Source organism: Purpureocillium takamizusanense, chromosome 2, assembly GCF_022605165.1.
Source record: "Purpureocillium takamizusanense chromosome 2, complete sequence".
Lineage (NCBI taxonomy): Eukaryota > Fungi > Ascomycota > Sordariomycetes > Hypocreales > Ophiocordycipitaceae > Purpureocillium > Purpureocillium takamizusanense.
Window position 1 is genome coordinate 96,126 of NC_063069.1, and position 23,190 is coordinate 119,315.

The window sequence follows — 23,190 nt, forward strand, 5'->3', positions numbered from 1 at the left end:
CACGACGTGGCCAGGCGCTAATAATCCACAGGGCACGGTAGGCCACCAAATCCCTTGACCCAACACACTGAGGTGGTGCTCGCACGCTCCCTTCATCTTCTCGCAAACAGAAAACGAGAGTCCATTTCTTGACACCAGCCAAAATGAACGGAAGCGGGGAGGATAACGGCCGCTACGAGCCACCACTGCCGCAAAAGCGCCGACGTACTGGAAGGACCTGCGACAAGACGACGGACGGTGCTGTAGGGGAGCAGGGCTGGTAGCTGATACGAAGTAGGTAAGGGCAGCAAAAACCATTTATGTGATTCACAGAGGCGATACCTGGTGCGTAAGAGGGCGACTCTTGGAGCTTGCCTTCGGATGTATTATCGGATGTCTTATGAAGTCGTGGGGAGTGCTGCATCGACAGACTGAGCCCAAGGTGACATCTATCAACAAGTGCATCTCCGTATCCGTATCCAACAGGCCGATAGAGGAACGTTACGGCCATTTGTATATGTATGCGATCATATGCAACTATATTGCCTTTATGTGCTCCTACTCTATACATAAACTTTCGTTCCTTTCTTGGATTGAAGCGGGTTGAAGCAGGCTGAAGCTTCCCCCATCTCCGATCTCGGCAAGTGCGGGGGGGTTGGGGTTCTGCCGAGGTCGGAGAGGGAGGTGAGGGGCGGGGTGGGCGAGCTGCGCTGCCAGCGAAAGCATGCCATTTCGAACGAACAAGCCGTCTCCCTTTTCCAATCTCCCTTCCTGCGATATTTGGACGAACTCCGTCGGACAAGCATTGCAACCATGGCGGAACACAACATTGTTGTTTTTGCGGGCGACCACTGTGGCCCAGAGGTGACTGACTACCCCCGAGCTTTCCCACCCTCACCTCTAGAAGGAGAGAGGCTGACTCTGGTTATTTGACAGGTCATTGCTGAGGCAATCAAGGTACGATTCTGGTATTTGCGACCTGCAGTTGAGCACATCTGACGCAGGATTCAGGTCATCAAGACGGTCGAGGAGCTGAGCCCGACTGCTGGCAAATTCAATCTGCAGGACCACCTGCTCGGAGGGGTAAGTCGTCCCCCTGGACGACGCATCACACGGGCCCAAAGACATCCACGAGAGAAGTCTCTTGCTGACCTCGGCGTTTCTCCCCAGTGCTCCATCGACCAGACCGGCACCCCCCTCACAGACAAGGCCCTCGCCGCCGCCAAAGCCGCCGACGCCGTGCTCCTCGGCGCCATCGGCGGCCCTGAATGGGGCACCGGCGCCGTCCGCCCGGAGCAGGGCCTCCTAAGGCTACGCAGTGAGATGGGAGCCTATGGAAACCTCCGCCCCTGCTTCTTCGCGTCCGACGCCCTCGTCGAGTCCTCCCCCCTTAAGGCGTCCGTCTGCCGCGGCATCGACATGATGTTGGTCCGGGAGTTGACCTCAGGCATATATTTCGGAGAGCGAAAAGAGTACGATGGGCATAATGCGCTCGACACGACTGTTTACACGAAACCGGAAATCGAGCGTATCGCGCGAATGGGCGGCTACCTGGCCAGGACGAGGGGAGACTCGCGGGTCATCTCGCTAGACAAGGCAAACGTGCTGGCGACAAGCAGACTCTGGCGTAGTGTGGTTGAGGAGGTCTTTAAAAACGAGTTTCCTGATATCAAGGTCGAGCATCAGCTTATTGACAGCGCGGCCATGATCATGGTCAAGAACCCGAGGCAGCTGAATGGCGTCATGATAGCGCCCAACTTGGCAGGCGAGCGAGGCCCCTCGTCCACTCTCGATGGCGGTTTAGCTAACGAGTTTTCTGCAGGGGATATTCTCAGCGACGAGGCGAGCGCCATAGCTGGAAGCATAGGGCTCCTCCCGAGCGCGAGTCTCTGCGGGATTCCGGGCTCTGCAGTGCCTTCTATCTGTGAACCGATTCATGGTGAGACACCCATCCTCCACTCGAGCCCTCCTCATGTAGACATCAGTCGCTAACGCAGAGGACAGGTAGCGCGCCGGACATATCAGGGAAAGGGATTGTCGTGCGTCAAGACCCCCTGTTTTCGGACGATTCCTGTCCATTCGCTGCAAGTACAGAGCTGACATCATTTCCAGAATCCCATTGGCACCATCCTTTCCGTGGCCATGATGTTCCGGTACTCTCTGAACCTCGCCCACGAGGCTAAAATCGTCGAGGACGCGGTCCGCGCCGCCATCGACGCCGGGCTGAGAACCAAGGACATGGGCGGCAGCACGGGCACTGCAGAAGCAGGAGATGCCATCGTTGCTGAGCTGGTCAAGATTCTCAAGGCGTGACATGTCTCACGCGAAAAGGAGAATTGGACAGAGAGGGTTGAAAGGGGAAAATAGGGGTGGAAGATTTGAAGAAAATAGAAGTGGTGGAGAAAAACAGACAGACGGTCGCCCGGCTATCATACAGTGGCGGCGGGCTAATAATGGTGGCAAGGGCGGCAAGGGCGCCTCATCCGATCGGGGATGCCACCTTTCCCCGTGGGAGCAACAGCTATTCCATCTTACAATATGTAACGGGAGACGCCTGCCATGTTGGTTACAAACCGTATTGAGTGCATACCAAGTACGTTAGTACGAAGAAGAAAAAAGCGCCCATGGGTTTTATCCCCGATTGCGGATGCCCGAAAAATACGTGGCGGGGTGCGCGCGCGCGAAGAGCAAGCCACCAATCTAATAAGACGGCGAGATGTGGTTCGTGTAAAGGGAGGTTATCGCCGTCGTGTGGACGTCGATCGCCGACGCATGTTGGTCGTCAGTCGTGTCGGTGCAGCCGAGTAGGTGTCTCTCTCTCTCTCTCCCCCCCACACTTCTGCCTGCCTGCCCCCTTGTTCCCCGCCTTCAATTCTCACTCTATGTGTGTGATCTTATTGTTCAGGCCCAACTCGTCGCCGCCCATGATGGCAAGGTATACGTACATGTAGGGAGAGACGAAGAGTGACAGCTCTCTGCCGCTGCCGGGCCTCAGCGACTCGAGCTGTCTGTCTGTCCCTGTGAGAGTGAACGGCGCCCCCCAAAACACCACGGCGCCTAGAAAGCGGCACGCGTGAAATGCTAAGACTCCTGCTCAAGACAACTCGCGTTGGTACCGTAGGCGGATGGATGGCCGTCGTCGCCTTGAGAGCAAGCGCCGAAACTGGCAGTACAAAGTATGTACAGTACGTGTGCTATGAGGGCTGTCCTTTGTAGCCCTATTTACGGCCTCGTATACACGTTCGACCCCCCAGCCGGCTGAGCCCAGCCTCCAGTGCCCTGCTGCGGGTTAACTAGCCACGTGCTGCAGCTGCAATTGAGGCCGGCAGAAGATGGCTGGGCAGCAATTCGAGGCTGCCCCGGCGCCGCGCCCAATCGAACCCATCGCGGGCAGCTGCAGCAGTGGAGGGCCTGCGTGTTTGTTGGGGTTGCCGGGTTGTGGGATGAGCGGCGGCGGCTCCTAGTCGACGATCCCCCCCGAATGATTGGCCCTGAGTGAATGTCCTTGGTCTATGCATTCAATAGATCCTGAGGGTATACAGAGCCTACACTTCCCTTTTTGTTCCTCCAGGGAGATCTATGAAGCAACAAGGGCTGCTCGGTTGCTCGCTCAGGCACCTTTTCCCGTCCCGGTGATCTGCCATCTCCATTTGCTCGCTCGAGTCCCACTTGTCTGACACAGTACTATTTACGTATAAGCTTGTTGGTCCTGCAAGTCATTGATCCATGGCTGAAATCAAGCTTTGTATTGTTTCCTTTATACGAAGTACTATGCGCTGACTTGGTGAGTTAGTACCTACCTAGGGAGTACGTTCTACCCCGCAAATTGTGACTGCCTTGCATAGTGCCATGTTGCTCCCTTTGCGCGAACATGATCCGTCCCTCAATCGTGCGTCAATATCCTTGGGTAGTGCCATATCGTGCGTCAACATGCTTGGGTAGTGCATCTGCAGGGAGCTTGCCACAACTTTTGTTGTTGTAACCAACAGCAGACCAAAACAAGTGCGCTGCGACAATATATCTAGCAGACCAAAGTACCTCCAAAGACCTGGTTCGTTCACTGCACTTCACTGCACTGCATGGCCATTGCGGGAGCCCGGGCCATTCTACTACGCGTGCCGCTGCCGTCACTGGCTGTCGTAATGCTGCTTGCATATCGCGCATCGAGCCACATTTTTGTGAATTTCAACATCGGTCTCGTCTTTGCAGTTGCGGCACCAGCGGGTGTTTCCAGTCATGACTGCTACCTATGATGATGTCAGTGTCTATGAAGTGGGTTGCACTCCTTACGGAACGTCCTAACCTGGAAGTTCTTGAGTAAATGTACGAAAACTTTGGTGTAAAGTTGACGGGAGGGGTTTTCGCTCTGTCAATGTGCGTATGTCCGGTCTTGTGATGTTCTGCGAGATGTCGCTTGGATTATCGTCTCCTCAGATGGACATACGCCGAGCTGCCGTAGCTTTATATCATTCCACGGTGTTGAGTCGAGGCGCTTCGAGTGTGCACCCTCGAGTTGGCTTGCTGCACGCCATGCCTTGTGTGTTCTGAAGGGGGCATATCGCGGCCTCGAGCCGGGTCAACAAGCACATCATAGGCAGTCATCCATGCCCGGCAGCAACAAAACGCGCCCCTCTTTCCTCCGACGACCTCGCTGCTTGCCCCGTGTCCTGGAGAAAACTCCCCGTTCCTGGACGTAGTCATGTGGTCCTGAGACGGAAAGCTCTCGTCATCACACCCGATCGTTCGCTCTGCAGCAAGCTGTTCGGATGCGAAATTTTCGCATCTTATCTGCGACTGCATAAAAGCTCGCACCACTTTTTTTTTTTTGGTAACAAAGGCTTTGCTCGTCGTCATGGGGTTGCTTGTCCTATAACAGACTGTTCGAATGGAAGCGTGCTCTTCGACTCCGTGTTTGCGTTTGCCACCGTAACTCGTACCACCTGTTGGTCACATACAGTGGCTGCGCTCGTCCAAACAGGACCCTAGTCCAGTTATTACAAACTCCCTGTCTCCGAATGTGCATACGCTGGGCCCGGCTTCAAGTTAACTGGACGGCTGCCAACCCCTTGTCTATCCCGGCCGCAGTGCAAACAAATACGATTGGCACGAATCGCATGGAGGATGCAGGAAAACACCCAACACCGTGCATCACAGCAAAGCAGCAGCAGCAGCAGCAGCGGCTTCCTCTTGCCCATAAAGGAAGAGCGTCGCGCCGGCTCTCTGCGATTGCTTTTCCTCATCTAACAACACAACATCATCGCCGCTTCCAAAAGAAAACTTGAACACACAAACTGAGCAATCATCAAATCTTTCCCACGTCAGCCCGTCTTAGCAACCACGATGCTCCCCAGCCAGATCTTGCCCACGGAGGATAATTTGTCCATGCTTCTCCAAAAAGTTGTTTCCGTAATCCAGGACGATTTTGTCCAGAATGGCCAAACCACTCACCACCCCCTTCAGCGGGAAGCTCATGACCAGGCCATGGCCAGCCTCATCTGCAGGCCAATGTCCGGCAACGACTTTCACGTGCTGCCGTCCATTTCCGGCCAGCCGGCTTGGGAGGCCATGCTCCGTCTCGAGAATGATGGGCTCTCCATCGCGGTTCCATTGCGCCGTGTCGCTCACCCGTCTCGGTTGAGCGATGGCGAAGCCGGAAACATTAGCAGGGCCGTGCAAGTGTTGCGAGTCTCCTGGCCCGATGCTTCCACCGGACCGTCGAGGCGCCGTCAGCTCGGCCCTGAATTCGACGATGCCGAGTTGCCCTCGACTCGGCTGTTCTCGTGGCTGGCCTCCAAGCACTTGAACCCCGTGTATGAGGGCTTCTTCGTTGATGACCTCTTCTTGTCGCGGGGCAGGCTGCACATACCGTTGCGTCAAGAGACGGTGCGTCGCCATTGCCTTTCCTCGAACATTATCCACATGGCTTGACTGATGACCTGTCTCTGATCTCCAGCGAGGCGTGGCTACTGCGGCGCTGCCGGAGGACGCTTGGAAGCCGCTTTCGACAGCCTCGTCCCCCCGAGGTCCGGCCCCCGACGCGCAGCTTTGGTATGTTCATGATCAGATTCAGAACAAGGCCGCGTCAGTCCGCCAACTGCGCATCAATCTAGGTCATTCACGGGTCCGGATCCTTGGGTCATTTCGCTGCCAGTATTCTGTGCGATCCTACTCTTGATGGTGAACCCGACGAAACAGGTTCACAAAGACCTCGACTGCCCCGATCGAGAGCTCTCCTGGTGTCTAGACTCTATGCAGGGGTTCTGCCGAGAAAAGGGGCTCGACGAGGGGGACCGCTGCCTTGCCTGGTCTCTCGGCACCTTTCCCGACTGCTGGACATACCTTCACTTCACCTTTCACGTCTATCTCCCTGACACCGCTACTGTGGAGAGGACGCGGCCGGAGTCTTGGCCGGGTTCTGGCGTCATGTGCCCGCGAGGCAGTGTCGTCGCTCAAATTGGGCACAATGAGGAGGTGATAACCTTTGCTGAGGATCGATTCTGGATTGGCATGAGAACCGCCACGTCATACGGCGGCAACTCGACGCACGTCAATAACCCCCAGACGGTTGCCTTTGTGGTATCTGACACCGTGCATTTTACTGTTAAGGCGTCGCAAAGTGACTGGGATGAGCGCGGTCTGAAGAGTCCCGAGGGAGCAACTGGCATTGCCCTCTTCCAAATGCTGCTCATGGTCGGGATAGACCGCTGGAGCGCAGGCTGGGATCTCAGTCTCAAACGCATTGACGAACTGTACACGGCCGCGGTAAGTAAGCGCCCGGATCGATGCCCACTTTGAGCGTCTTTCTTTACCATCCCATTTTGCTCGTAGCCGCCTTTTACTGACGAGGAGACAAGGTCAGGGAGCTGGGAAAAGGATGGGATACTGCCACGCCGCCGCCCTGCCACCTCCCCGATCGGTTCGCAGAGAGGATGTTTAGGATCGCCAGCGTGCTGAACGCCTTCCAGAAGCACATCGACACCGTTCCTACATTTCTCCAAGCCATGGCAAAGAGATGGCAGGACGCGTTCCCGGGCAAGTACGCGGACCTTTGCACGCGCTTCGACGGGGCGACGCAGGCGGAGCTGCTTGACAACTGGTCCTTGGTCATGGCACACGCGGCGCATAAGCACGCATACCTGTCTGAGAAGATTGACAAGAGAGCCTCCGCCATCATGAAGCTTGGCGATAGCGTAAGTCTACCAAAAAGGCTCCCCCTCTCCCCTCGCAAGCCTGGTTGGGCGCTACCACTAATTCTTGCCCCAGGCCCTCCTGATGAGGCTGAGCAGCGCCGCGGCTCACCCATAGTTCGGGAGACTCCATGTCAACACGCTTGCGGTCACCAGGCGTTCGATTCACGGCCGTTTTCATTATTTCAACATCTCGAGTTCGATGCGAAGGAGGCAAATGTTTTGCGGCTGCCACCGAGAAGATGATCACAGACTGCATTTGCGGTCCTTGGCCCGGGCCTCCTAGGAGCCTCGCGCCTACTCGCCCTCGCATCAACCCAAGTGGGATGATGTCAACGGCGCGCGTCGAACCGTGCGGGATTTGGGTTTTGGGTTCGGAACAGATCATGCGAGACTGAATATGCACACACACGACTGGACTGTGCCTCTCTGCGGTCATCTTTAAGTGTCGGCGGCTACTCCTTTCGTGAGCTTGAATAGGCAGGTCGTCGAGGCTTTCTCCGCAGGAGGGGGGGTCGCACAGAACTCCGACACTCGTTTAGCAAGAAAGTAGTGAACTTTGAGTTCTTACTCACTAGTGCTCCCCATTGGCGTGACTCCCGATGGCGCGGCAGGGTTTACATTCCTTTAAGAAATAGTATAAGAGCGACGACCCGATCAGACAGTTCGTACGGACGCTCGCTCGCTGCTCGTGTCTCTCTTCTCAGAACTTGCAGAACTCAAACAACGATTGAAAATCTCCATTCTGCTCAAACAGGTTTCTTTTGCTTTCATTCCAACATGAAGACTTCATTTGTCCTCCTCCTCTCCGCCGTCGCCACCGTCATGGCCCTTGACTCGGCGCCCAAGCAGGCTCTGCCGCGGGACCTCTTCTCCCCGGCCACCGAGGCGGAGAAGAGAGACTTTGGGCTGGGACCGCGCGGCGTGTGCTGCTGCCTCTGCGACCCTTGCAACAAGCCAGGCTGCCGGACCTGCCTTTGCTAAAAGGTAATTCCCCTTTTCGTCTTCTTCTTTCTGTTTGCCTCCATCGCCGTTCTCACCGCATGGTCTGACTCGGCAATCAGAGAAGTGGTGTTAGTTGTCAGCACAAACTATGATAGCTATAGCCATGGCAGAATCAGGGACGGTTTCAAATTAAATCCCCAGCGTTTATCTTGTTCACTCGCACCGAAATGTTGTGTTGGCTAAAATGGCCCGACCAATTTTGTGCAGCAGCATGTAAATGAAATTTACTATTTACCCAAGGGAATATCTCTACTGGCCCCGTCAGCCCATACGAACCGGGGGCCCCTATACAGTCGTATGAGCATAATAATGGACTTTCGAGGCCTGCGTCGATGCTCTATGCCTCGGCTGGCAGGCTGCCGGGCTGCAGCAGGTATCGAGGCCTACGACAATAGCAGAGGCTGCGCGTAATGAAGTCATCGCGGGCTGCTAGCACTGGCCCCTTGTATACGGTGTGCGGGGTTGACGCACAAATACAGACATGCCCTTGGGTAAATAGTAGTTTACAATAGTAGTTTCTCTAGCGGATACGATGGCATCACACTCGACACGTAATCCAATAAGAGCTCTCGTATTATAACCATGTAGATCTGGTGAATCGTATTGAAGCTTAGCCTATATCCTTCTCGACGTGGAAGCCCCATTAACTTACCTGGCCCAACACTACCATTTGCGCGACCACGGGTATGTCGGCAGGCAACTGATCCGTTAGCCCTACTAGCTACGCCGCGGGGGTCGGTCTGTCGGCTGCGACGGCGCGCTACCTGATAACATATTAATATACGAGCCGAATCCCGACATTTAGATTTCCTCTTCGTTAGTTTCCCAAGCTCCCGCCGCTTCACCCTAAGTAGCGCCGGTTAAATGTGTTTGCGTATATGATGGAAGTAATAGTACGGAGTACAAGGACAACTTGTCGTCATGCCTCTCCCTGTGAACCGTGGAACGAGTCACCCGTGTCTCACTCACAGCACTGGTCCCGGTGACCAGCCAGTGTCAATAGGCCCCACCTAACGTGCCGTCTCAGCTTGAAGACCCCTAACAACAACGGGCAAGCCGGGGCAGCGCCACGACGAGGGGGGGGCGCCTTGGATTCTGTCCACGACAAGACTGCACCAGACACCAACAATTGCAGCGCGTGTTGGGCGCCAAACGGCCACAGTGGGCACTCGCACTCTAAGCGCCCGGTAGCCCTACTTTCTTCACTGGCGCGCCATGCGTAAGCTCCAGAGGGCGATCTGCAACGGGGACACTCAGCGATAGGTGCTGCCTTGAGACATAATGAATGTCAGACACGGACCAGACCCTCGCCGTTGGGGTTTTGCTCATGTGCGATGCGCGACATCTAAAAGCCCTTCTCATGTGTGAGACTGGTGCTTGTGTGCTTGTTGTGGTGGCCGAGCCAAGTGCCGTACAAGGCTAGTAGTAAGTTAGTATGGGATGCCACGGCATCTCGCGTCTTCGTGAAGCGGACGCCTTTTCGCGGCCTTATGATGAACACATGGGCAAAATTTCCCTGCATGTACTGACTGGAGGAGTGCATGTGGACTCGCTACCGTGTGGCACCGGCCAAATGTCGCGACGAGTGTAGTGTGTATTCGCCCGCGCCCATGTTGGGTGGCTGGTGTGATCAACGCCAGTCTCAAGCCATATATTTCCTTATCTTTCTCATGTTAAAGAGGCCGAGAACAGGGCATGGACATGGATGGTCCTGTCGTATCTTGCGAATTGTCAGCCTCTCACCTGCCTGGAACACGAAGCCAAAGCGCACAGCGTCCCATGTCTCGCCCGCCCGCCCACCCCGCCGCCCACCCCGTGCATGCGTGCGTCCGTCCCCGTCGCCTTCACCATGAGATGCATCTTGAACCCATGTTGCGACCACACTGGCAATGCGGACACTGGACATGGTAGGTACGTGAAAAAGTCCCACACCATCTCCGGCAGATGGATCCTTTACCGGGATGGAAACGACAGCGGTGGGTTCATAAGACGAAGAGACGCATGAGGTCCGGCGAGCTCCGAAAAGATTCTCTTCCTTTTTGTGTTCATTAGTTCGACTCGGCAACCCTTGTCATCCGTCCAAGTTGTCCAGTGTCGGGCGTGGTCTCAGCGCTCTCAAGGCTCTCGCTCATCACGTAGACAGCATGGAGACTCTCTGGCTCATCGCCTCGTTGGTAAGTTCGACAGAGATTCGTCCGAGTCCATGGCCGCCCGCATAACATTTGGCTATCAGTCGCTCACTCTCAGCTCCGGTCGTAGACACTGGCGTACGGTATCGCCTCGGTTGTTTACCGCCTCTGGTTTCACCCACTGTCTAAGTTCCCCGGTCCGCCCCTGCTGGCCGCTACATATGTTCCTTATGTCTATTCCAATTTCCTTCGAGGAGAATGGACAAGAAAAATGCCCGCCTTGCACCGCAAATACGGCCCCGCTGTTCGCATCGGGCCTAATCACATTGCCGTCGACGGCTCAATTGCATGGCAAGAAGTGTTTGGCTATCGCAAGGGTCGACAGGAGTTCTTGAGGGTACCCAATCTCTATGAGGCAGAACAAGTCAACATTCTCACGGCCCACCATGACTCCCACCGCCGGCAGCGCCGGCAGCTCGCCCCGGCGTTCAACGATTCAGCCCTCATACGACAAGACCCTACTGTCCGCAAGTACGTAAAGATGCTTTTGGACCGCCTCGAAGAGCGTGCGAGGCAAGACCAGCCCGTAAATGTCGTCGAGTGGTTCAATCTAACCCTCTTCGACATCACCGGTGACCTGCTCTTCTCCGATTCCTTCCATAGCCTGGCCAACAATGGCTATCACCCCTGGATCCGCTTCATCGTGCAAAGCTTCCGCGGCACCGCCATGCAGCGCGTCTACCAAATCTATCCCATCGCGGGCCTGTTCCGCATGATTCCGGTATGGAGCACGCCGCAAACTATCCGCCGCTACGGAACAGAAAAGTCCATGATGCGCTTGGCGCGTGGAGAGGAGATTTCGCCGGGACACAAGGACGTCACGTCGTATATGCTGCGTCAGGCCAGTCACGGCGGTAAAGCTATGACCAGAGCCGAGGTCCTGTCCACATCGCCAACACTGGTCGTGGCGGGCAGCGAAACCACGGCCACGGCCCTATCCGGCTTTTGCTTCTATACAGCGCGTAATCCCCGGGTTTATGCTATCCTTGCCGAGGAAATTCGATCACTATTTCAAACGGAAGATGAAATTACGCTACAGAGCGCCGCAGCAGCCGAATATCTTCAAGCCGTTATCAATGAGACGCTCCGTGTGTACCCCCCCTTCGCAGAGTTGCTCACACGACTAAGTCCCGGCGACACGGTTGACGGCAAATACGTCCCACCGGGGGTAAGAATCTCCTTATATAATATCATGAGAGAGCTAGGCTGATGTGTCCGCCCATACGGTTCGTGTAGACACGCGTGTCCGCTTATCACTGGGCAACGTTTCGGAACCCCGAGCATTTCGTTGACCCCGATGAGTTTCTCCCAGAAAGGTGGCTCACGAAGGACCATGCTCTATATGATAAGCGGTTCGAAGTCGACAATAAAGCCATCTACAAGCCCTTTAGCTGTGGGCCCCGAGACTGCCTTGGCAAGAGGCTGGCACAGGCCGAGATGCGGTACATCATCGCCGGACTGTTCTTACGATTCGACTTTGAGTTAGCACATGGGCAAGATGACTGGCACGATAAGCAGAAGACCTTTACTATATGGGAAAAGAGTCCGCTATACGTTCGGCTCCGACCGCGTTTCGACTGAATGTCCTACAGGAGCTCCGGAAAGACGATACGCGGGAACTTGGTAGAGCATGCATCATGGAGTGTATCAAAGCAAGTGGCTCAGGTACTTTGAGTAGAATGGACCAGTCAAGACTTGTAAGCCGTAACAGTGGCGGTCATCCTGAGCTTGCATGAGCTACATGTACCTGTCTTCGTCTGTGGTTCATCGCAGCGCCAGCATATCCAACAGAGCATGCATCTGCTTGTTCCGCTCCCCAAGTTCGTCACACATGACCCGTGCTTGACAGATCAAGTCCAGTATCACTCGCCGGGTGTACTCGAGGCTTCCGGTGTTCTCGATACGCTTCACAGCGTACCGCTTGACCTCAATATCTGTAGTCTTCATCTTCAGAATATTAAGAAGTTGCAGGTTTGACGGATCGTGGCGGATGCTGTGAATGATAGGAAACGAGAATTTTCCCTCCGTCAGATCTTCATACATCCCCTTGCTGTCGTGATAGGCCTTGGCCGTCAAATTCTGATAATCGTCCCGGATCTGGAAGAGAACGCCGAGGGCGTTGACCAAAGGCATGCAATTCGGCGGCATAGCGTCCTTTCGTGACTCCCCTTGCATTAACCTGACGGCGAGCCTGAACAGGCCACCCGTCTTCTTCTCCACCATGTCCAGATACTGCTTTTCCGACGGGCAAGTGAGGGTGTCGCGCCAAAACAGGTCCATTCCTTGGCCGAGATGCAGTTCCAGCAGCTCCTCGGTGAAAATCTCCACCGCCCTCGGGTTTGACAGTTTTTGCACCTCCTGGAGCGCGCGGAAATACACGTAATTCGCGCTGTTGATCGTCTGTGGTGTGCCGAATACATGATGTGCAACAGGTACACCTCGCCGGAGCGATGAGCCATCCTCAATGTCATCTACCAAGAGGGATGCGATGTGAAGCATGTTGACGGCATCCGTAATCACATCCAGGCTCGCTGATGGAACGTCCAGCCAAGCATTAAACGCGCCTATCATCTGCCCTCGAATGTTCTTCCCCGGAATCGCTCGGAGATAGTCAAATGGACCGGTGATGATCTTGACGTTTCCCTCTGGCACAGCGTCGTCCTCCATTATGGAGAAGCTGACATCTTCCGAGTCAGTAGTTGACGGATCAGAGAGAGCGGAGTGTCGAATTGCTTCGACTATACTGAGGAGTCCGCCATTCTCGCCGTCCGACTCGGCGCACGGCAATACACGAGGTACATCCTTGCCACTGGTGTCTCCAGGAACAGCTCCGCAGTCGTAAAATAAGCAGTGGATGCCCTCCGATGATGTGGATGCACAAGTGCCATCGCCAAATTCTGGCATGTGAGGAAAACGCGGAGAAGGCATCTGAACGGTATCCATACTTTGCTTGCCTTGGAATTGTTTGCAGCGTAAGTCACTGAATAGCATGGTGGCTTTAGCACCGTTGATGAAATTGGCGCTGAGACTGCGTTTCTCCTTCTATTTCAACGTTGGCCAAGTTGCCCTGCTCTTCAGCATGTGGTGAAGCTGCCCTCTCCGTCAACGACCAGGGCTCAGTACAGTGCGTACTTTCCTGCCTGGTCGTCGTGAAGTGGCCACTGCGCAGTTGGGTAGCAATATCCCACCCTTCAATGGGAAGCTGAAAAGTGGTAAAACGGCAGAGGCTGCATCCGAACTAAATGAGACGCGTGAGGCTTGCGCAGTGTCTGTGCTATCTCCACCCCCATCCACACTGGCCGCACCTCGCCTCACTGCAACATGTACAAGACTTCGTAGTAACAGTACATACTCTCCAAAGTCGTTATTCACTTGCTAGGCCCCGCATTGGCATCCCACCTTAGCGCCACGATGCCGAGTTAGCCACTGTGAAGCACATCCCGCAGCGGTGCCGGAGGGATGGTGCCGAATCCTCCTCGGGGTCCTCCCTAGACCGGTTATGGCGTAGTTCCTCGCCGACTTGTTCAGTTATTAGTGGCTAACTGTGTTGAAAGTGTGTATTGGGCTTGTTTATGTTATCGGACCTAGTGCGCTAATTACCTTAAGACTCCTGCATTCTAACAGACTGGAAGTCGCATTAGCCTGCACATTCTGTTGAGATGTATGTGGCTCCAATGGCAAAAGGGAGCCGACTCCACAGTTAGGAGCTACATAAAATCTCATATATAGCCTCAGCTAGGCCTGAGGCTGCACACCGTTCCACACATTCGAACGTCTATACATCACATAAGACACGGCCATTTTATGATCGCTGCCATTACCACATGGCGGCTCGCCATTGGATTTAGACAAAGAAGTCTCACACAGAGGGAAACTACGGGTACTAAGACGGCGGGTTCCGCAAGTCAATGATTTGAGGTCAAGTTGGGCTGGGGGCACGGGGAGCTTCGAGTCCATTTGCGCCATTCTCAGGTACCTTTTACGGCTAAGTTCCCCGGAGATAGACAGAGAGCTGCCAGCTGAATTAGTACCATGACTGAGACATTTTGCGGGTACGTCAGATGTTACATGCAGTTGATGACAACGCCGAAAGGTGATACACTCGGCCATCCTTGCAAGCCTGACTCTCCCTCTACGGACTACAACTTCTTGAAAGCCAGGAGCAGAACTAACGACAAGAACCGGGCACACTTTGCCCGGTGACACGGCGGATACAGACAAAATCCTGCAAATACTGGCACCGATGGCGGTGAGGGCTGTTTCGTATTCATCGTGTTTGAGAGCACTTGTGCTGCGAGGTGGGCTTTCTGTGTACTCATTCGCGACGCTCTCGAATCGGAAACTACTCCCGGGCCACGTTCGCCGAACCAAAGCATTCTCAATTACAGGCCCGGGCGGAGTACCGTGGTGAAACTATGACCTCTTCCGCAAGGTCCGACTTCACTGCTTACGGTATGCAGATTTGCTATCTGCTTGACTTGACCTCTTATCTCATCCTCCAGTATCTCCCTGCTTTCCACGCGATCAAGCCCAGAATCATAGCCCCCAAAGTCTGCGCGATAACCAAGCCGGTGGCGGACAAAATCCGAGATATGAAAACAGCAGTGCCCCTTCTTTTCAGCTCAGCCATTTCGTTGATCCGCGGGAACTCAATCTCAGGCACCGGTTTTCCCAAAAAAGAGCATATCGGTTCCCAGCCATCGCCCATGCGATAAATCAGTAGCTGTGAAGCGGGAACCATACTCTGAATCGTCCTGTGGTGTCGCTCGTAGACCCGTAGTGCATTGCTTCGGATCTCGCATACATTTCGTGCCTCAAAAAATCCCAAAACAAGCTTCCTGGCTACCGTAGTCGACTTTACACCCAGCACAGGCCCCGCATATCTGACGACGATTTCCGCCATTGGATTCCATAACAGGCGGATGATTGTTTCATCAATGCTGTTGAACCATGGGTCAAAGTCTCTGATGGTGAGTATGACCTTGGCGCGCGGGTAAGTCTGAACGAGCTGCGGAGCGAAGAATGAAGCCGTGTCGGTTGCGGCCTCACAGGAGCCGAAAACCTGGTCCCATTCCTGCCTTTTTAGGACTTCCTCGCTGTAACCCGGGAGAACCGAAAAGCTTGCATCGGCTGCGCGGTCAAATAGGCGCCAATCACTTTTGTTGTCGATGTTGTTGAGACCGTGATGGACATTTTTGTAGCCGAGAATCCTCAAAGCCTCGGCTAGGGACGCCGAGCCAGTTCGCGGCAACCCTAGGGCAAGGACTTTCATTTCCCTCTGCGACATCGGAATTGGTCACAAAAAGACTTTTCCCAGCTCAGGAGGCGGGTAGCTCGTCGACAGTGATATTTGACAAATAGCCTGTTCGGCGACAGAGCCAGAGGCACCGGAAATTTGCCACACAATCTCAAAGACCCGAGGCGTAGACTGGTTGAGTGACCACCCACGCCTATTAAAGGCAAGCCTAGATGTGTATCAGGCGGCTTGAAGTGCTCTGTATCTCAGGTGCATAGCTGGTCAACACGGTGGACACATATGATCTACAGCTTGCTCTAGCGCTGTTAATACAACCCTGTGCCCCAGATCGTTCACGAGGTACGTAGTCGGTAAAGCACGCAATTTTACACTCAACGGGCTCCCAGTCCACCATTGCTGGACCGTCATTGCGCAAAAGGCGGGATACGTTCAGCCGTTCGCAGGTCCCTGCTTGGTTTGTGAGACACGCGCGGCCAAGCGGCAAAACGATTCAAGGCCTTGGAGCTTCTCTCGTGTGCACAAAAAACCTCGGCAAAAGCGGCTGGAACTTGGTATGTGGACATGGATGGGCAGCTATTTCTCTCTTCTTGCTGCAGCATAAAACAAAGAAGGCTAGGTCTCAGCAACGCCGGTTTCATGCGCAGCAAAGACAAAGACATGGCTGGTCTCGACCTACAGCTCACAAACTGACATATCACACCTTTGTCTCAGTGCGCAGATCTCCAACGGCTTGCATGCTGATCGCCGTTGGGCTGTGCTCGGGTCGCGGCTCGATTGCGTTTGGGGCCCACTCTAGTGCCTTTAGGGTGCCTGCTGGGGGAATGGGAATCGTCGTGGCCACGGGAGAGACAGAAGATAGTACGCCAATAGAGACAGTGGTTTATCCCATCATCAAATTGGATCCACTGTTTCGTCACACATCCGCCTTGTTAATTGACCCTATGTTGTCGTCTAGGCTGCTCGAGGCACAAACACCAGGCTCTGCCTGGGGTCCGGACGTACAAGTCCACCCTTTCTCACGTTTGCTGGACGCGACGTCTGCCCGCGCGGGAACGAGATGTCGTAGTTTAGGAGAAGATTTGCGAGCACTACCTTAATCTGGGCAGTAGCAAAGAAGCGGCCGGGGCATGCGGTTTTCCCGTAGCCAAATGCGAGATTTTCGGGCCCCGTTGTGGCGAACTGGTGACGATTTGCATCTGCCCTGGACGACATCCTCTTGTCGTAGAAGCGGAAGCCATCAAAGGTTTCGGGGTCTGTGTAGATTTCAGGATCGCGTGCTACGGCGTCGCTTGGCATAGTGATGTACGACCCAGCCGGCAGTGTAACATCGGATAGTTGAACAGTCTTTACCACTCGACGGTTAAAGGTCACTGTTGTTTTTCAGTCAGCTCATCAAGTCTATGTCAAGGCGCTGGGCAATAATTGCTTACTCAGTACCGCCTGATTCAGTCGCTGCGACTCCTTCATGAAGCTGTCCAGCTTCTTCATCATATTAATGGCTGCCAACGTCCAACCATGTTCCCTGATGGCGCCCTGAGCCTCGTCTCTAAGTGGTTCCATGTATTGGGGGTTTGCACAAAGGTCAAACAGCGCTTGGATGGCCGTCGCAGAACTTGTATGCACCGCGGCCATGGACATGAATAGCATGTTGTGAGCTAGTACGTCCGGGTCTCTGTCTGTCCCGCTTGCCGAATCGACCATCCACTGAATCATGTCAGCAGGCTTTTCGTGGTCGTCCTGCTTCTCAGAGCTTTGCAACTCGAGTCGTTTCGCGAACATGGGACTGAAGACCATCTTGGTCGTCCGTAGGTGATGGTCCAGGATTTTTGACCCACGCAGCCAGGGAAATATCAAGGGTCGCAGAGCGGCCGGATACGGTCTTAGCTTCATGGCGACGCTCACAACGTCCATGGAGTATGCAGCTGCTGTTTCGAGCCATTCTTGGTTTCGGCTGACTATAAGCCCACCCAACATTCTCGATGCTGTTGCCGATATGACTCGAACCATTGTATGGTAGGCCTTTAACTCCACCTCACCAGGAATGCGTTGCGACAGCCAGAAACTAGCTTCATCGTTGAGGGGAGCTATCAACTTGTCTTGGACACGTCAGTCCGGATCGGCCGTCGTGTGCGGGCTTGGCTATGCTTACGGAGGTTCTGGCTCAATTGGGTCTTGCAAACATCGATATGCAGCGAGCTCGCAAAGACGGCATCGAGGTTTGTCTGTGAGCTCAGTAGTCTCTATTTAAGCCAATTAGTTATCCGAGGTCAATACTAAAGCCTCGTCCTTGGGTACCTCTCGTAACCCGTCGGCAACACTCAGGCTTGCTTCGGGTACATTTCTGCTGATTTCTTCGATATACCTGGGGCTAAGTACGATGCGCTCCGTATTCAATGTCTGAACGACGAAGGCACTGCCCTTGTACTACAGCGAATGTGTATGAGTATATTTTATTCGAGCGGTAATTGGAATGTCTCTAACCTTGCGATACGCTTCGTTGATGATTTTTGACCCGTTGACGTGGAAGTCGCGTTTTGCACCGGCTGCTCCGATCCCAAAGAACCCTGGACCCTTGCCAGCTCTTGGGATTGCACTCAGGTCTGGGCCAACAAACAATTTTGAGAATACCCAGCAGGAGATTACGACCGCAATCGCGAGAAGGACGCCATCAGAAAGTCCGCACCACCTGGCCATGGCTGCAGTCACCTCTTGTATGTTCGAGCGAATAAATGCCCCAGGACTCCTTTAAGGCTACAAGCAGTCAGCGAAATGCGTTGACGACCTGATGTGAGATTTGGAGCGTATGTAGGTAGCAAAGAGCGTATGCCTCCCGGACACCAAGTTTTCTTCCGACTCACCTAGGTAGGCACTCACTGAAGCTCTTGCTTTTTTGTGTTCACCATCGCTGTTACAGCCATTCCCAGCAGGGCATGCCAGATACCAGAGTTGGCCGCTGCAATGGGCGAGCTGAGACTCACTGACCCATGACCGTGAAACGGGGACCCGTAGGCCAAATTTCGTGTAAGACATCCATTCGGGAGTAAGCCACATGGAAAGGTAACTTGCATTGGATGTGTCAGAGGGGTGGCCTTGCGACTGCTACCAGCTAGCCACCCAACCTTGTCCTCCACTTCTAGGTATCTGCACTGCGCACACCCCTGATGAAGAGAAAAGACGAGACCCTTCGCCAAAAAGTACAGCACAGGTTCCAGCACTGACTATGGATGCTACCAGGTTGCCACCTGGCCCAGGATCTCTGCGGAGGCCGAAACGAAGCTACCCACATGCAAGGACACATGGGCAGAAACGCCCGTCATGTTCTTGGCCGGCTGCAAGGGTCTCCCGAGCTTAGACACTGTACGTACTGTGAAGTTGGTGTCCAAAACTGTCTCAATTTCAGCCTACTGGAGCCTGTCGGGCGTAAAGTGTGTCTCACAAGTGAGTCCACGTCCAGCATGTGGTCGACGAATGGAGTCGGCATTTTCCGCTTAAGACGAGCAGCGCGGCTATCCCGCCCTACAAGTAGGCGGTGGTTGTTGTACTGCACCTGGGTGTAGATACTTGCCAGCGTGTTCGTGTGCCTTTACCATCCGTGCTGTGTTTCGAACGGATCGGATGAGAGGAGGGTATTAATACGAGATTGGGAGCCCAACCTGGCCTCGCCGTAGATGCATGCAACCTGGAACTTGATCCAAACAATGCAAGTCTAAATAACTTCGTACCTAGTCACACAACATGGGTTCCATGGGGTCAACAAACCGCCTCCTCGAACAGGCGAGGTCGCTGATTCGAAGAAGCGTCCAGGGCTACCATGACCAATATGGCTTCGGGACGATGAGCTGTTCCGCTTACGATACGGCCTGGGTTTCCTTGGTAGCCAAGCTCGTTGACGGCCAGAAACAGTGGTTGTTTCCTGAATGTTTCGAGCATCTCCTTGCCACTCAGTCAGATGAAGGTGGTTGGGTAACGGGGAAGGCCTCACAAATTGATGGCATATTGAACACAGCGGCTCCATTGCTGGCACTTATTCGCCATGCGGCGGCGCCTCTCCAACTCAATCACGATGCCGGACTTGTCGCATGTCGAATTGAAAAGGCCACTGAATCGTTACGATTCCAACTGATGGGTTGGGACGTGTCGACAACAGACCATGTCGGCTTTGAGATCATCGTGCCGGCCATGCTTAACCTCTTGGCGCAGGAGGATTCGTCTCTTCTGTTCGACTTTGACGCCAAGGAGGCGCTGATGAGTACCCACGACACCAAAATGGCGCTTTTCTGCCCCGAGTTTCTCTATGGCTCTCGGCAAACGACAGCTCTCCACTCACTCGAAGCCTTCATAGGCAAGATCAACTTCGATAGAGTGTCCCATCACAAGGTCCATGGCTCCATGATGGGCTCGCCGTCCTCGACAGCTGCGTATTTGATACACACTTCAGAGTGGGATGAAGAATCCGAGGACTATCTCAGGCATGTGGTCAGGGCTGCTTCCGGTCAGGCTGGGGGAGGAGTTCCAAGCGCATTTCCCTCAACGCACTTTGAGTATTCTTGGGTGCGTAGGCAGAGATGACACCATCAAGGTACTCAGCTAACTAGCTATAGATCTTGTCGACGTTGCTAGGAGCAGGATTCTCCAACTGCGAATTGGCGTCCATCGAACTGAAAAAGATGACAAACGTTCTCAGTAGTTCTTTTGACACCGAAGGTGGTGTTCTTGGGTTTGGTACGTGCGAACCCTTCGTACCAGCAGCACTCACTCATTCAGGCCATAGCGTCTTCATTCGAGGCCGATGCAGATGACACCGCCAAAGCCATCACCGCTCTGCACCAGCTGGGGCACCCGGCTTCCAGTGCGAAAATGGTCGAAGCATTCGAGGCAGACACCCACTTCCGCACGTACCAGGGCGAGCGAGATCCTAGCTTCACGACCAACTGCAACGTCTTGCAGGCCCTTCTTCATCAGCCTGACGTGTCCGTCTATTCTTCCCAGGTGTTGAAGGTCGCCAAGTTCTTGTGTGAGCACTGGTGGACGACTGATGGGAGAATCAAGGACAAATGGGTGCGCAGCAGTCCATTCATAGACAGTTTCGTGACTCAGCTGACACAGAGGTCGAAGAATACGAGCTACCTTTATCCATCTTTCCTCTTGGTGGGGTCTTTAGTGAGCTTGATGGCCTCACTGGAGCAGAAGAGACTGCCGGACATGTTTGACGAAGATCTACAGTCCAGGATTGCAATTACTCTTGTTCAGGCGTGCTTGCGTCCGCTGTTTGACCAGAAGGATGATGGATCGTGGAATCAGTCAATGGAGGAGACGGCTTACGGCGTTCTCATTCTCTGCGAGGCGCGGCGTCTATGCGTCTTTGATGGCCTCCGGGAGCCGTTGGACTCCGCCATTCTACGTGGTGTTGCCTTCATTGACTCCAACGACACTCAGGTCCAAAATTATGTCTGGATCGAGAAGGTCACCTACGCGTCCCCTCTCCTGACCGAGTCCTACCTGCTCGCAGCACGGAAGGCAGCAAGCTGCCCGGTCGTCGCCTCGGTTGGAATCGGGGTCCAGCATAAGTCGTCGTCGAAGCGCATGGACCAATATGCCAGACTATTTCATCGGACGCCACTCTTTGAGTCCCTTCCGGAATGGGAGCTTCGTGCTTCCCTTATCGAAGCCTCGCTCTTCCTACCTCTCCTTCGAACTCGTCGGCTAAACGTGTTCCCGCGCAAGGGTGTCGAGGACGACAAGTACTTTGATCTCATCCCGTTTTTTTGGACGAGTCCTAATAACCGTGCCCGTACCTACGCCTCTACCTGGTTCTTGTACGAGATGATGAACATCACCCTCTTGACGATGCAGGTCGATGAGTTCATGGAGGCGGTGGCGGGACCATCGTTCTTGGGCCACACCCCCGAACTCCGCCAGCTTATTTATGACGTCTTTCGTATGACAAAATCCGTTGATGCGCACCCGGTCAAGTGCGGCGACGCGGTTCATGAGCTTGACGGTCGAGGCAGAGCTGATGGAAGAACAAGCAACGGTCAGCGGTCCTGCGACCCTCAGCAGTGTGACGATGACATCGTCACCCCCTTGTCAAAGTTCACAAGGTACATCTTGGAAAATCCGTCTATCCAGGCAAGTAGCCATTGGGATCGGGAAATTATCAGGAGCGAGCTGCAGGCCTATCTTCTTGCACATGTTCAGCAAGCAGAAGACAATTCCCGCATTGCGTGGCGGACAAACGGTGGCGGGCGGGCATCGACATCCGCCGGTACCTTTTACGGTTGGGTGCGAACTACGGGCGCAGATCATTCTGCGTGTCCCTTTTCCTTCTTCGTGGTAAGCTGTCTCATCCGCTCTTCCTTGGCCGCCAAGGGCGACGGCGGGGACTGCTTTCCGACAGTGGAGGAAAAGTATCTCGCCACCTCGGTATGTCGTCACTTGTCAACCATGTGCCGCATGTACAACGATTTGGGATCCGTCGCGCGGGATGAAGATGAAGGAAACTTAAACTCGATCAACTTTGTCGAGTTTGACTGTCACGCAGACATCGAAGAAAAGAAGGTGGCATTGTTCAGCATGGCGTCTTTTGAGCGCGCCTGTCTGCGTGAGGCGCTTGAAAGGCTTAGGATGCAAGGAAAGAACCGTTGTGGCAGTGCGAGGAGACGAGCTGAGCGCTGGGCATGCATTCTCACCATGTTCTGCGAACAGGTAGATCTCTTCGGTCAGGTATATGTTATTCGGGACCTGGCAAGTCGCTTGGTTCAAAAGTGCTGAGAAGTTTATGAGAATCACTATTCACGCATATCCTTATTCTGGATAATCCCCTCCGAGTACTGCTGCTGTGGGTGAGACGTTCACTACTAGTGGGCAGCATCGATGGCGGATGTGGAAGATGACCGCGCTGCTGCGTAAAGAAGTCTGAGAAGTCTGGACTCGTACGCCGACTCCAGCTACCGCTACTACCAAGATAGGATAGACGAATGTGACCGTTGTGTTGAGAAACCTCCTCACAGGCTGGCCGGCCCCCAACGTACATGTTGGGGCATTCAGCCACGGGCCTCGGCGTAGGATCCTGTCCTGTGCAGAGGAGTAAGGATCAGTGACGTGAGGAGAAAAGGACTTGGTTTCCAGGAATCCCCCCCCGGGGGCCGAGGGAGGCCATGTAACCGTTAAATTGGTCTCCAAGGGCTGGTCCAACGGGTATATTATTTCCAAGATCAGGGCTGCATTGCGGCGGGGGATTGTCTTTGTAGTCTGGGAGGCGCTGTTGCTCCCACCGGGAAAGGTGGCTTTCCTGATCGGGTAAGGCGCCCTTGCCGCCATTCGCCCGCCACCCTTGCTGTGCCCCTCCATCACCGCGTGCCCGTATATATAGCCCCGACCTCATCCTCCCTCCTCGACCTTGTACTCTCGACTTTCTCTGCTCCTCGTTTCCCCCCCTCAGCTCCGGCCACCATGCTCCCTGCGCCTCCTTCGCTTCGCCATTCCTCCCTACGCCAAGCCTCCATCTAGCAGGATCTTCTGCTTGTCATTTCCGACCAGGGGACGGCGCGTGTCACCTTTCCGCGGTGTTTGG

The 23,190-nt window shown here is 54.4% G+C and overlaps 8 protein-coding genes across 9 annotated transcripts; 5 read left to right on the forward strand and 3 right to left on the reverse strand.

Moving 5' to 3' along the window:
• Positions 1 to 694: 694 nt before the first annotated feature.
• On the forward strand, positions 695 to 2,695 carry LEU2_1 (3-isopropylmalate dehydrogenase). 2 transcript variants are annotated; one of them, XM_047982844.1, is made up of 7 exons: positions 695 to 843; positions 916 to 936; positions 991 to 1,062; positions 1,150 to 1,744; positions 1,802 to 1,918; positions 1,984 to 2,018; positions 2,092 to 2,695. In XM_047982844.1, exons 1-7 carry the CDS (start codon positions 793 to 795, stop codon positions 2,290 to 2,292), a joined length of 1,092 nt encoding a protein of 363 aa, XP_047838812.1. In that variant the 5' UTR covers positions 695 to 792; the 3' UTR covers positions 2,293 to 2,695. The 2 variants fall into 2 exon arrangements, with proteins under 2 accessions (XP_047838812.1, XP_047838813.1); XM_047982845.1 differs by having other exon boundaries at positions 1,984 to 2,695.
• A 2,789-nt stretch (positions 2,696 to 5,484) lies between these two features.
• On the forward strand, positions 5,485 to 7,692 carry JDV02_001873 (uncharacterized protein; the record flags this gene model as incomplete). Its single annotated transcript, XM_047982846.1, has 5 exons — positions 5,485 to 5,862; positions 5,933 to 6,027; positions 6,090 to 6,741; positions 6,834 to 7,169; positions 7,243 to 7,692. 5 exons carry the CDS (start codon positions 5,485 to 5,487, stop codon positions 7,282 to 7,284), a joined length of 1,503 nt encoding a protein of 500 aa, XP_047838814.1. The 3' UTR covers positions 7,285 to 7,692.
• A 166-nt stretch (positions 7,693 to 7,858) lies between these two features.
• Positions 7,859 to 8,738, forward strand: JDV02_001874 (uncharacterized protein). Its single transcript, XM_047982847.1, has 2 exons — positions 7,859 to 8,153; positions 8,231 to 8,738. The coding sequence occupies exon 1, from the start codon at positions 7,947 to 7,949 to the stop codon at positions 8,148 to 8,150; it is 204 nt and encodes a 67-aa protein (XP_047838815.1). The 5' UTR covers positions 7,859 to 7,946; the 3' UTR covers positions 8,151 to 8,153; positions 8,231 to 8,738.
• Positions 8,739 to 10,315: 1,577 nt separating this feature from the next.
• On the forward strand, positions 10,316 to 11,941 carry JDV02_001875 (uncharacterized protein; the record flags this gene model as incomplete). The annotated part of the gene is made up of 3 exons (XM_047982848.1): positions 10,316 to 10,345; positions 10,431 to 11,528; positions 11,597 to 11,941. The coding sequence occupies 3 exons, from the start codon at positions 10,316 to 10,318 to the stop codon at positions 11,939 to 11,941; spliced, it is 1,473 nt and encodes a 490-aa protein (XP_047838816.1).
• A 183-nt stretch (positions 11,942 to 12,124) lies between these two features.
• BTS1_1 (geranylgeranyl pyrophosphate synthetase) lies at positions 12,125 to 13,027 on the reverse strand (the record flags this gene model as incomplete). The annotated part of the gene is made up of 1 exon (XM_047982849.1): positions 12,125 to 13,027. One exon carries the CDS (start codon positions 13,025 to 13,027, stop codon positions 12,125 to 12,127), a length of 903 nt encoding a protein of 300 aa, XP_047838817.1.
• Positions 13,028 to 14,630: 1,603 nt separating this feature from the next.
• Positions 14,631 to 15,742, reverse strand: JDV02_001877 (uncharacterized protein). Its single transcript, XM_047982850.1, has one exon. It carries the CDS (start codon positions 15,645 to 15,647, stop codon positions 14,847 to 14,849), a length of 801 nt encoding a protein of 266 aa, XP_047838818.1. The 5' UTR covers positions 15,648 to 15,742; the 3' UTR covers positions 14,631 to 14,846.
• A 787-nt stretch (positions 15,743 to 16,529) lies between these two features.
• On the reverse strand, positions 16,530 to 18,328 carry JDV02_001878 (uncharacterized protein). The gene is made up of 5 exons (XM_047982851.1): positions 18,099 to 18,328; positions 17,913 to 18,041; positions 17,767 to 17,857; positions 17,048 to 17,713; positions 16,530 to 16,987 (listed from the first exon to the last, which is right to left on the reverse strand). The coding sequence occupies exons 1-5, from the start codon at positions 18,309 to 18,311 to the stop codon at positions 16,569 to 16,571; spliced, it is 1,518 nt and encodes a 505-aa protein (XP_047838819.1). The 5' UTR covers positions 18,312 to 18,328; the 3' UTR covers positions 16,530 to 16,568.
• Positions 18,329 to 19,796: 1,468 nt separating this feature from the next.
• Positions 19,797 to 22,388, forward strand: JDV02_001879 (uncharacterized protein; the record flags this gene model as incomplete). Its single annotated transcript, XM_047982852.1, has 3 exons — positions 19,797 to 20,093; positions 20,219 to 20,339; positions 20,389 to 22,388. The coding sequence occupies 3 exons, from the start codon at positions 19,797 to 19,799 to the stop codon at positions 22,386 to 22,388; spliced, it is 2,418 nt and encodes an 805-aa protein (XP_047838820.1).
• Between the last annotated feature and the right edge of the window lie 802 nt (positions 22,389 to 23,190).

What these genes read in the sequence shown, in the direction of transcription:
- LEU2_1 (XM_047982844.1), top strand. Translation starts at nt 793, where the DNA reads ATGGCGGAACACAACATTGTTGTTTTTGCGGGCGACCACTGTGGCCCA. An exon ending in AGGACCACCTGCTCGGAGGG is followed by an intron (nt 1,063 to 1,149) that starts GTAAGTCGTCCC and finishes GTTTCTCCCCAG; the next exon opens with TGCTCCATCGACCAGACCGG. An exon ending in GATAGCGCCCAACTTGGCAG is followed by an intron (nt 1,745 to 1,801) that starts GCGAGCGAGGCC and finishes AGTTTTCTGCAG; the next exon opens with GGGATATTCTCAGCGACGAG.
- JDV02_001874 (XM_047982847.1), top strand. Translation starts at nt 7,947, where the DNA reads ATGAAGACTTCATTTGTCCTCCTCCTCTCCGCCGTCGCCACCGTCATG.
- JDV02_001877 (XM_047982850.1), bottom strand. Translation starts at nt 15,647, where the DNA reads ATGTCGCAGAGGGAAATGAAAGTCCTTGCCCTAGGGTTGCCGCGAACT.
- JDV02_001878 (XM_047982851.1), bottom strand. Translation starts at nt 18,311, where the DNA reads ATGGCCAGGTGGTGCGGACTTTCTGATGGCGTCCTTCTCGCGATTGCG. An exon ending in TCAACGAAGCGTATCGCAAG is followed by an intron (nt 18,042 to 18,098) that starts GTTAGAGACATT and finishes CATTCGCTGTAG; the next exon opens with TACAAGGGCAGTGCCTTCGT. An exon ending in TTGCCGACGGGTTACGAGAG is followed by an intron (nt 17,858 to 17,912) that starts GTACCCAAGGAC and finishes TGGCTTAAATAG; the next exon opens with AGACTACTGAGCTCACAGAC.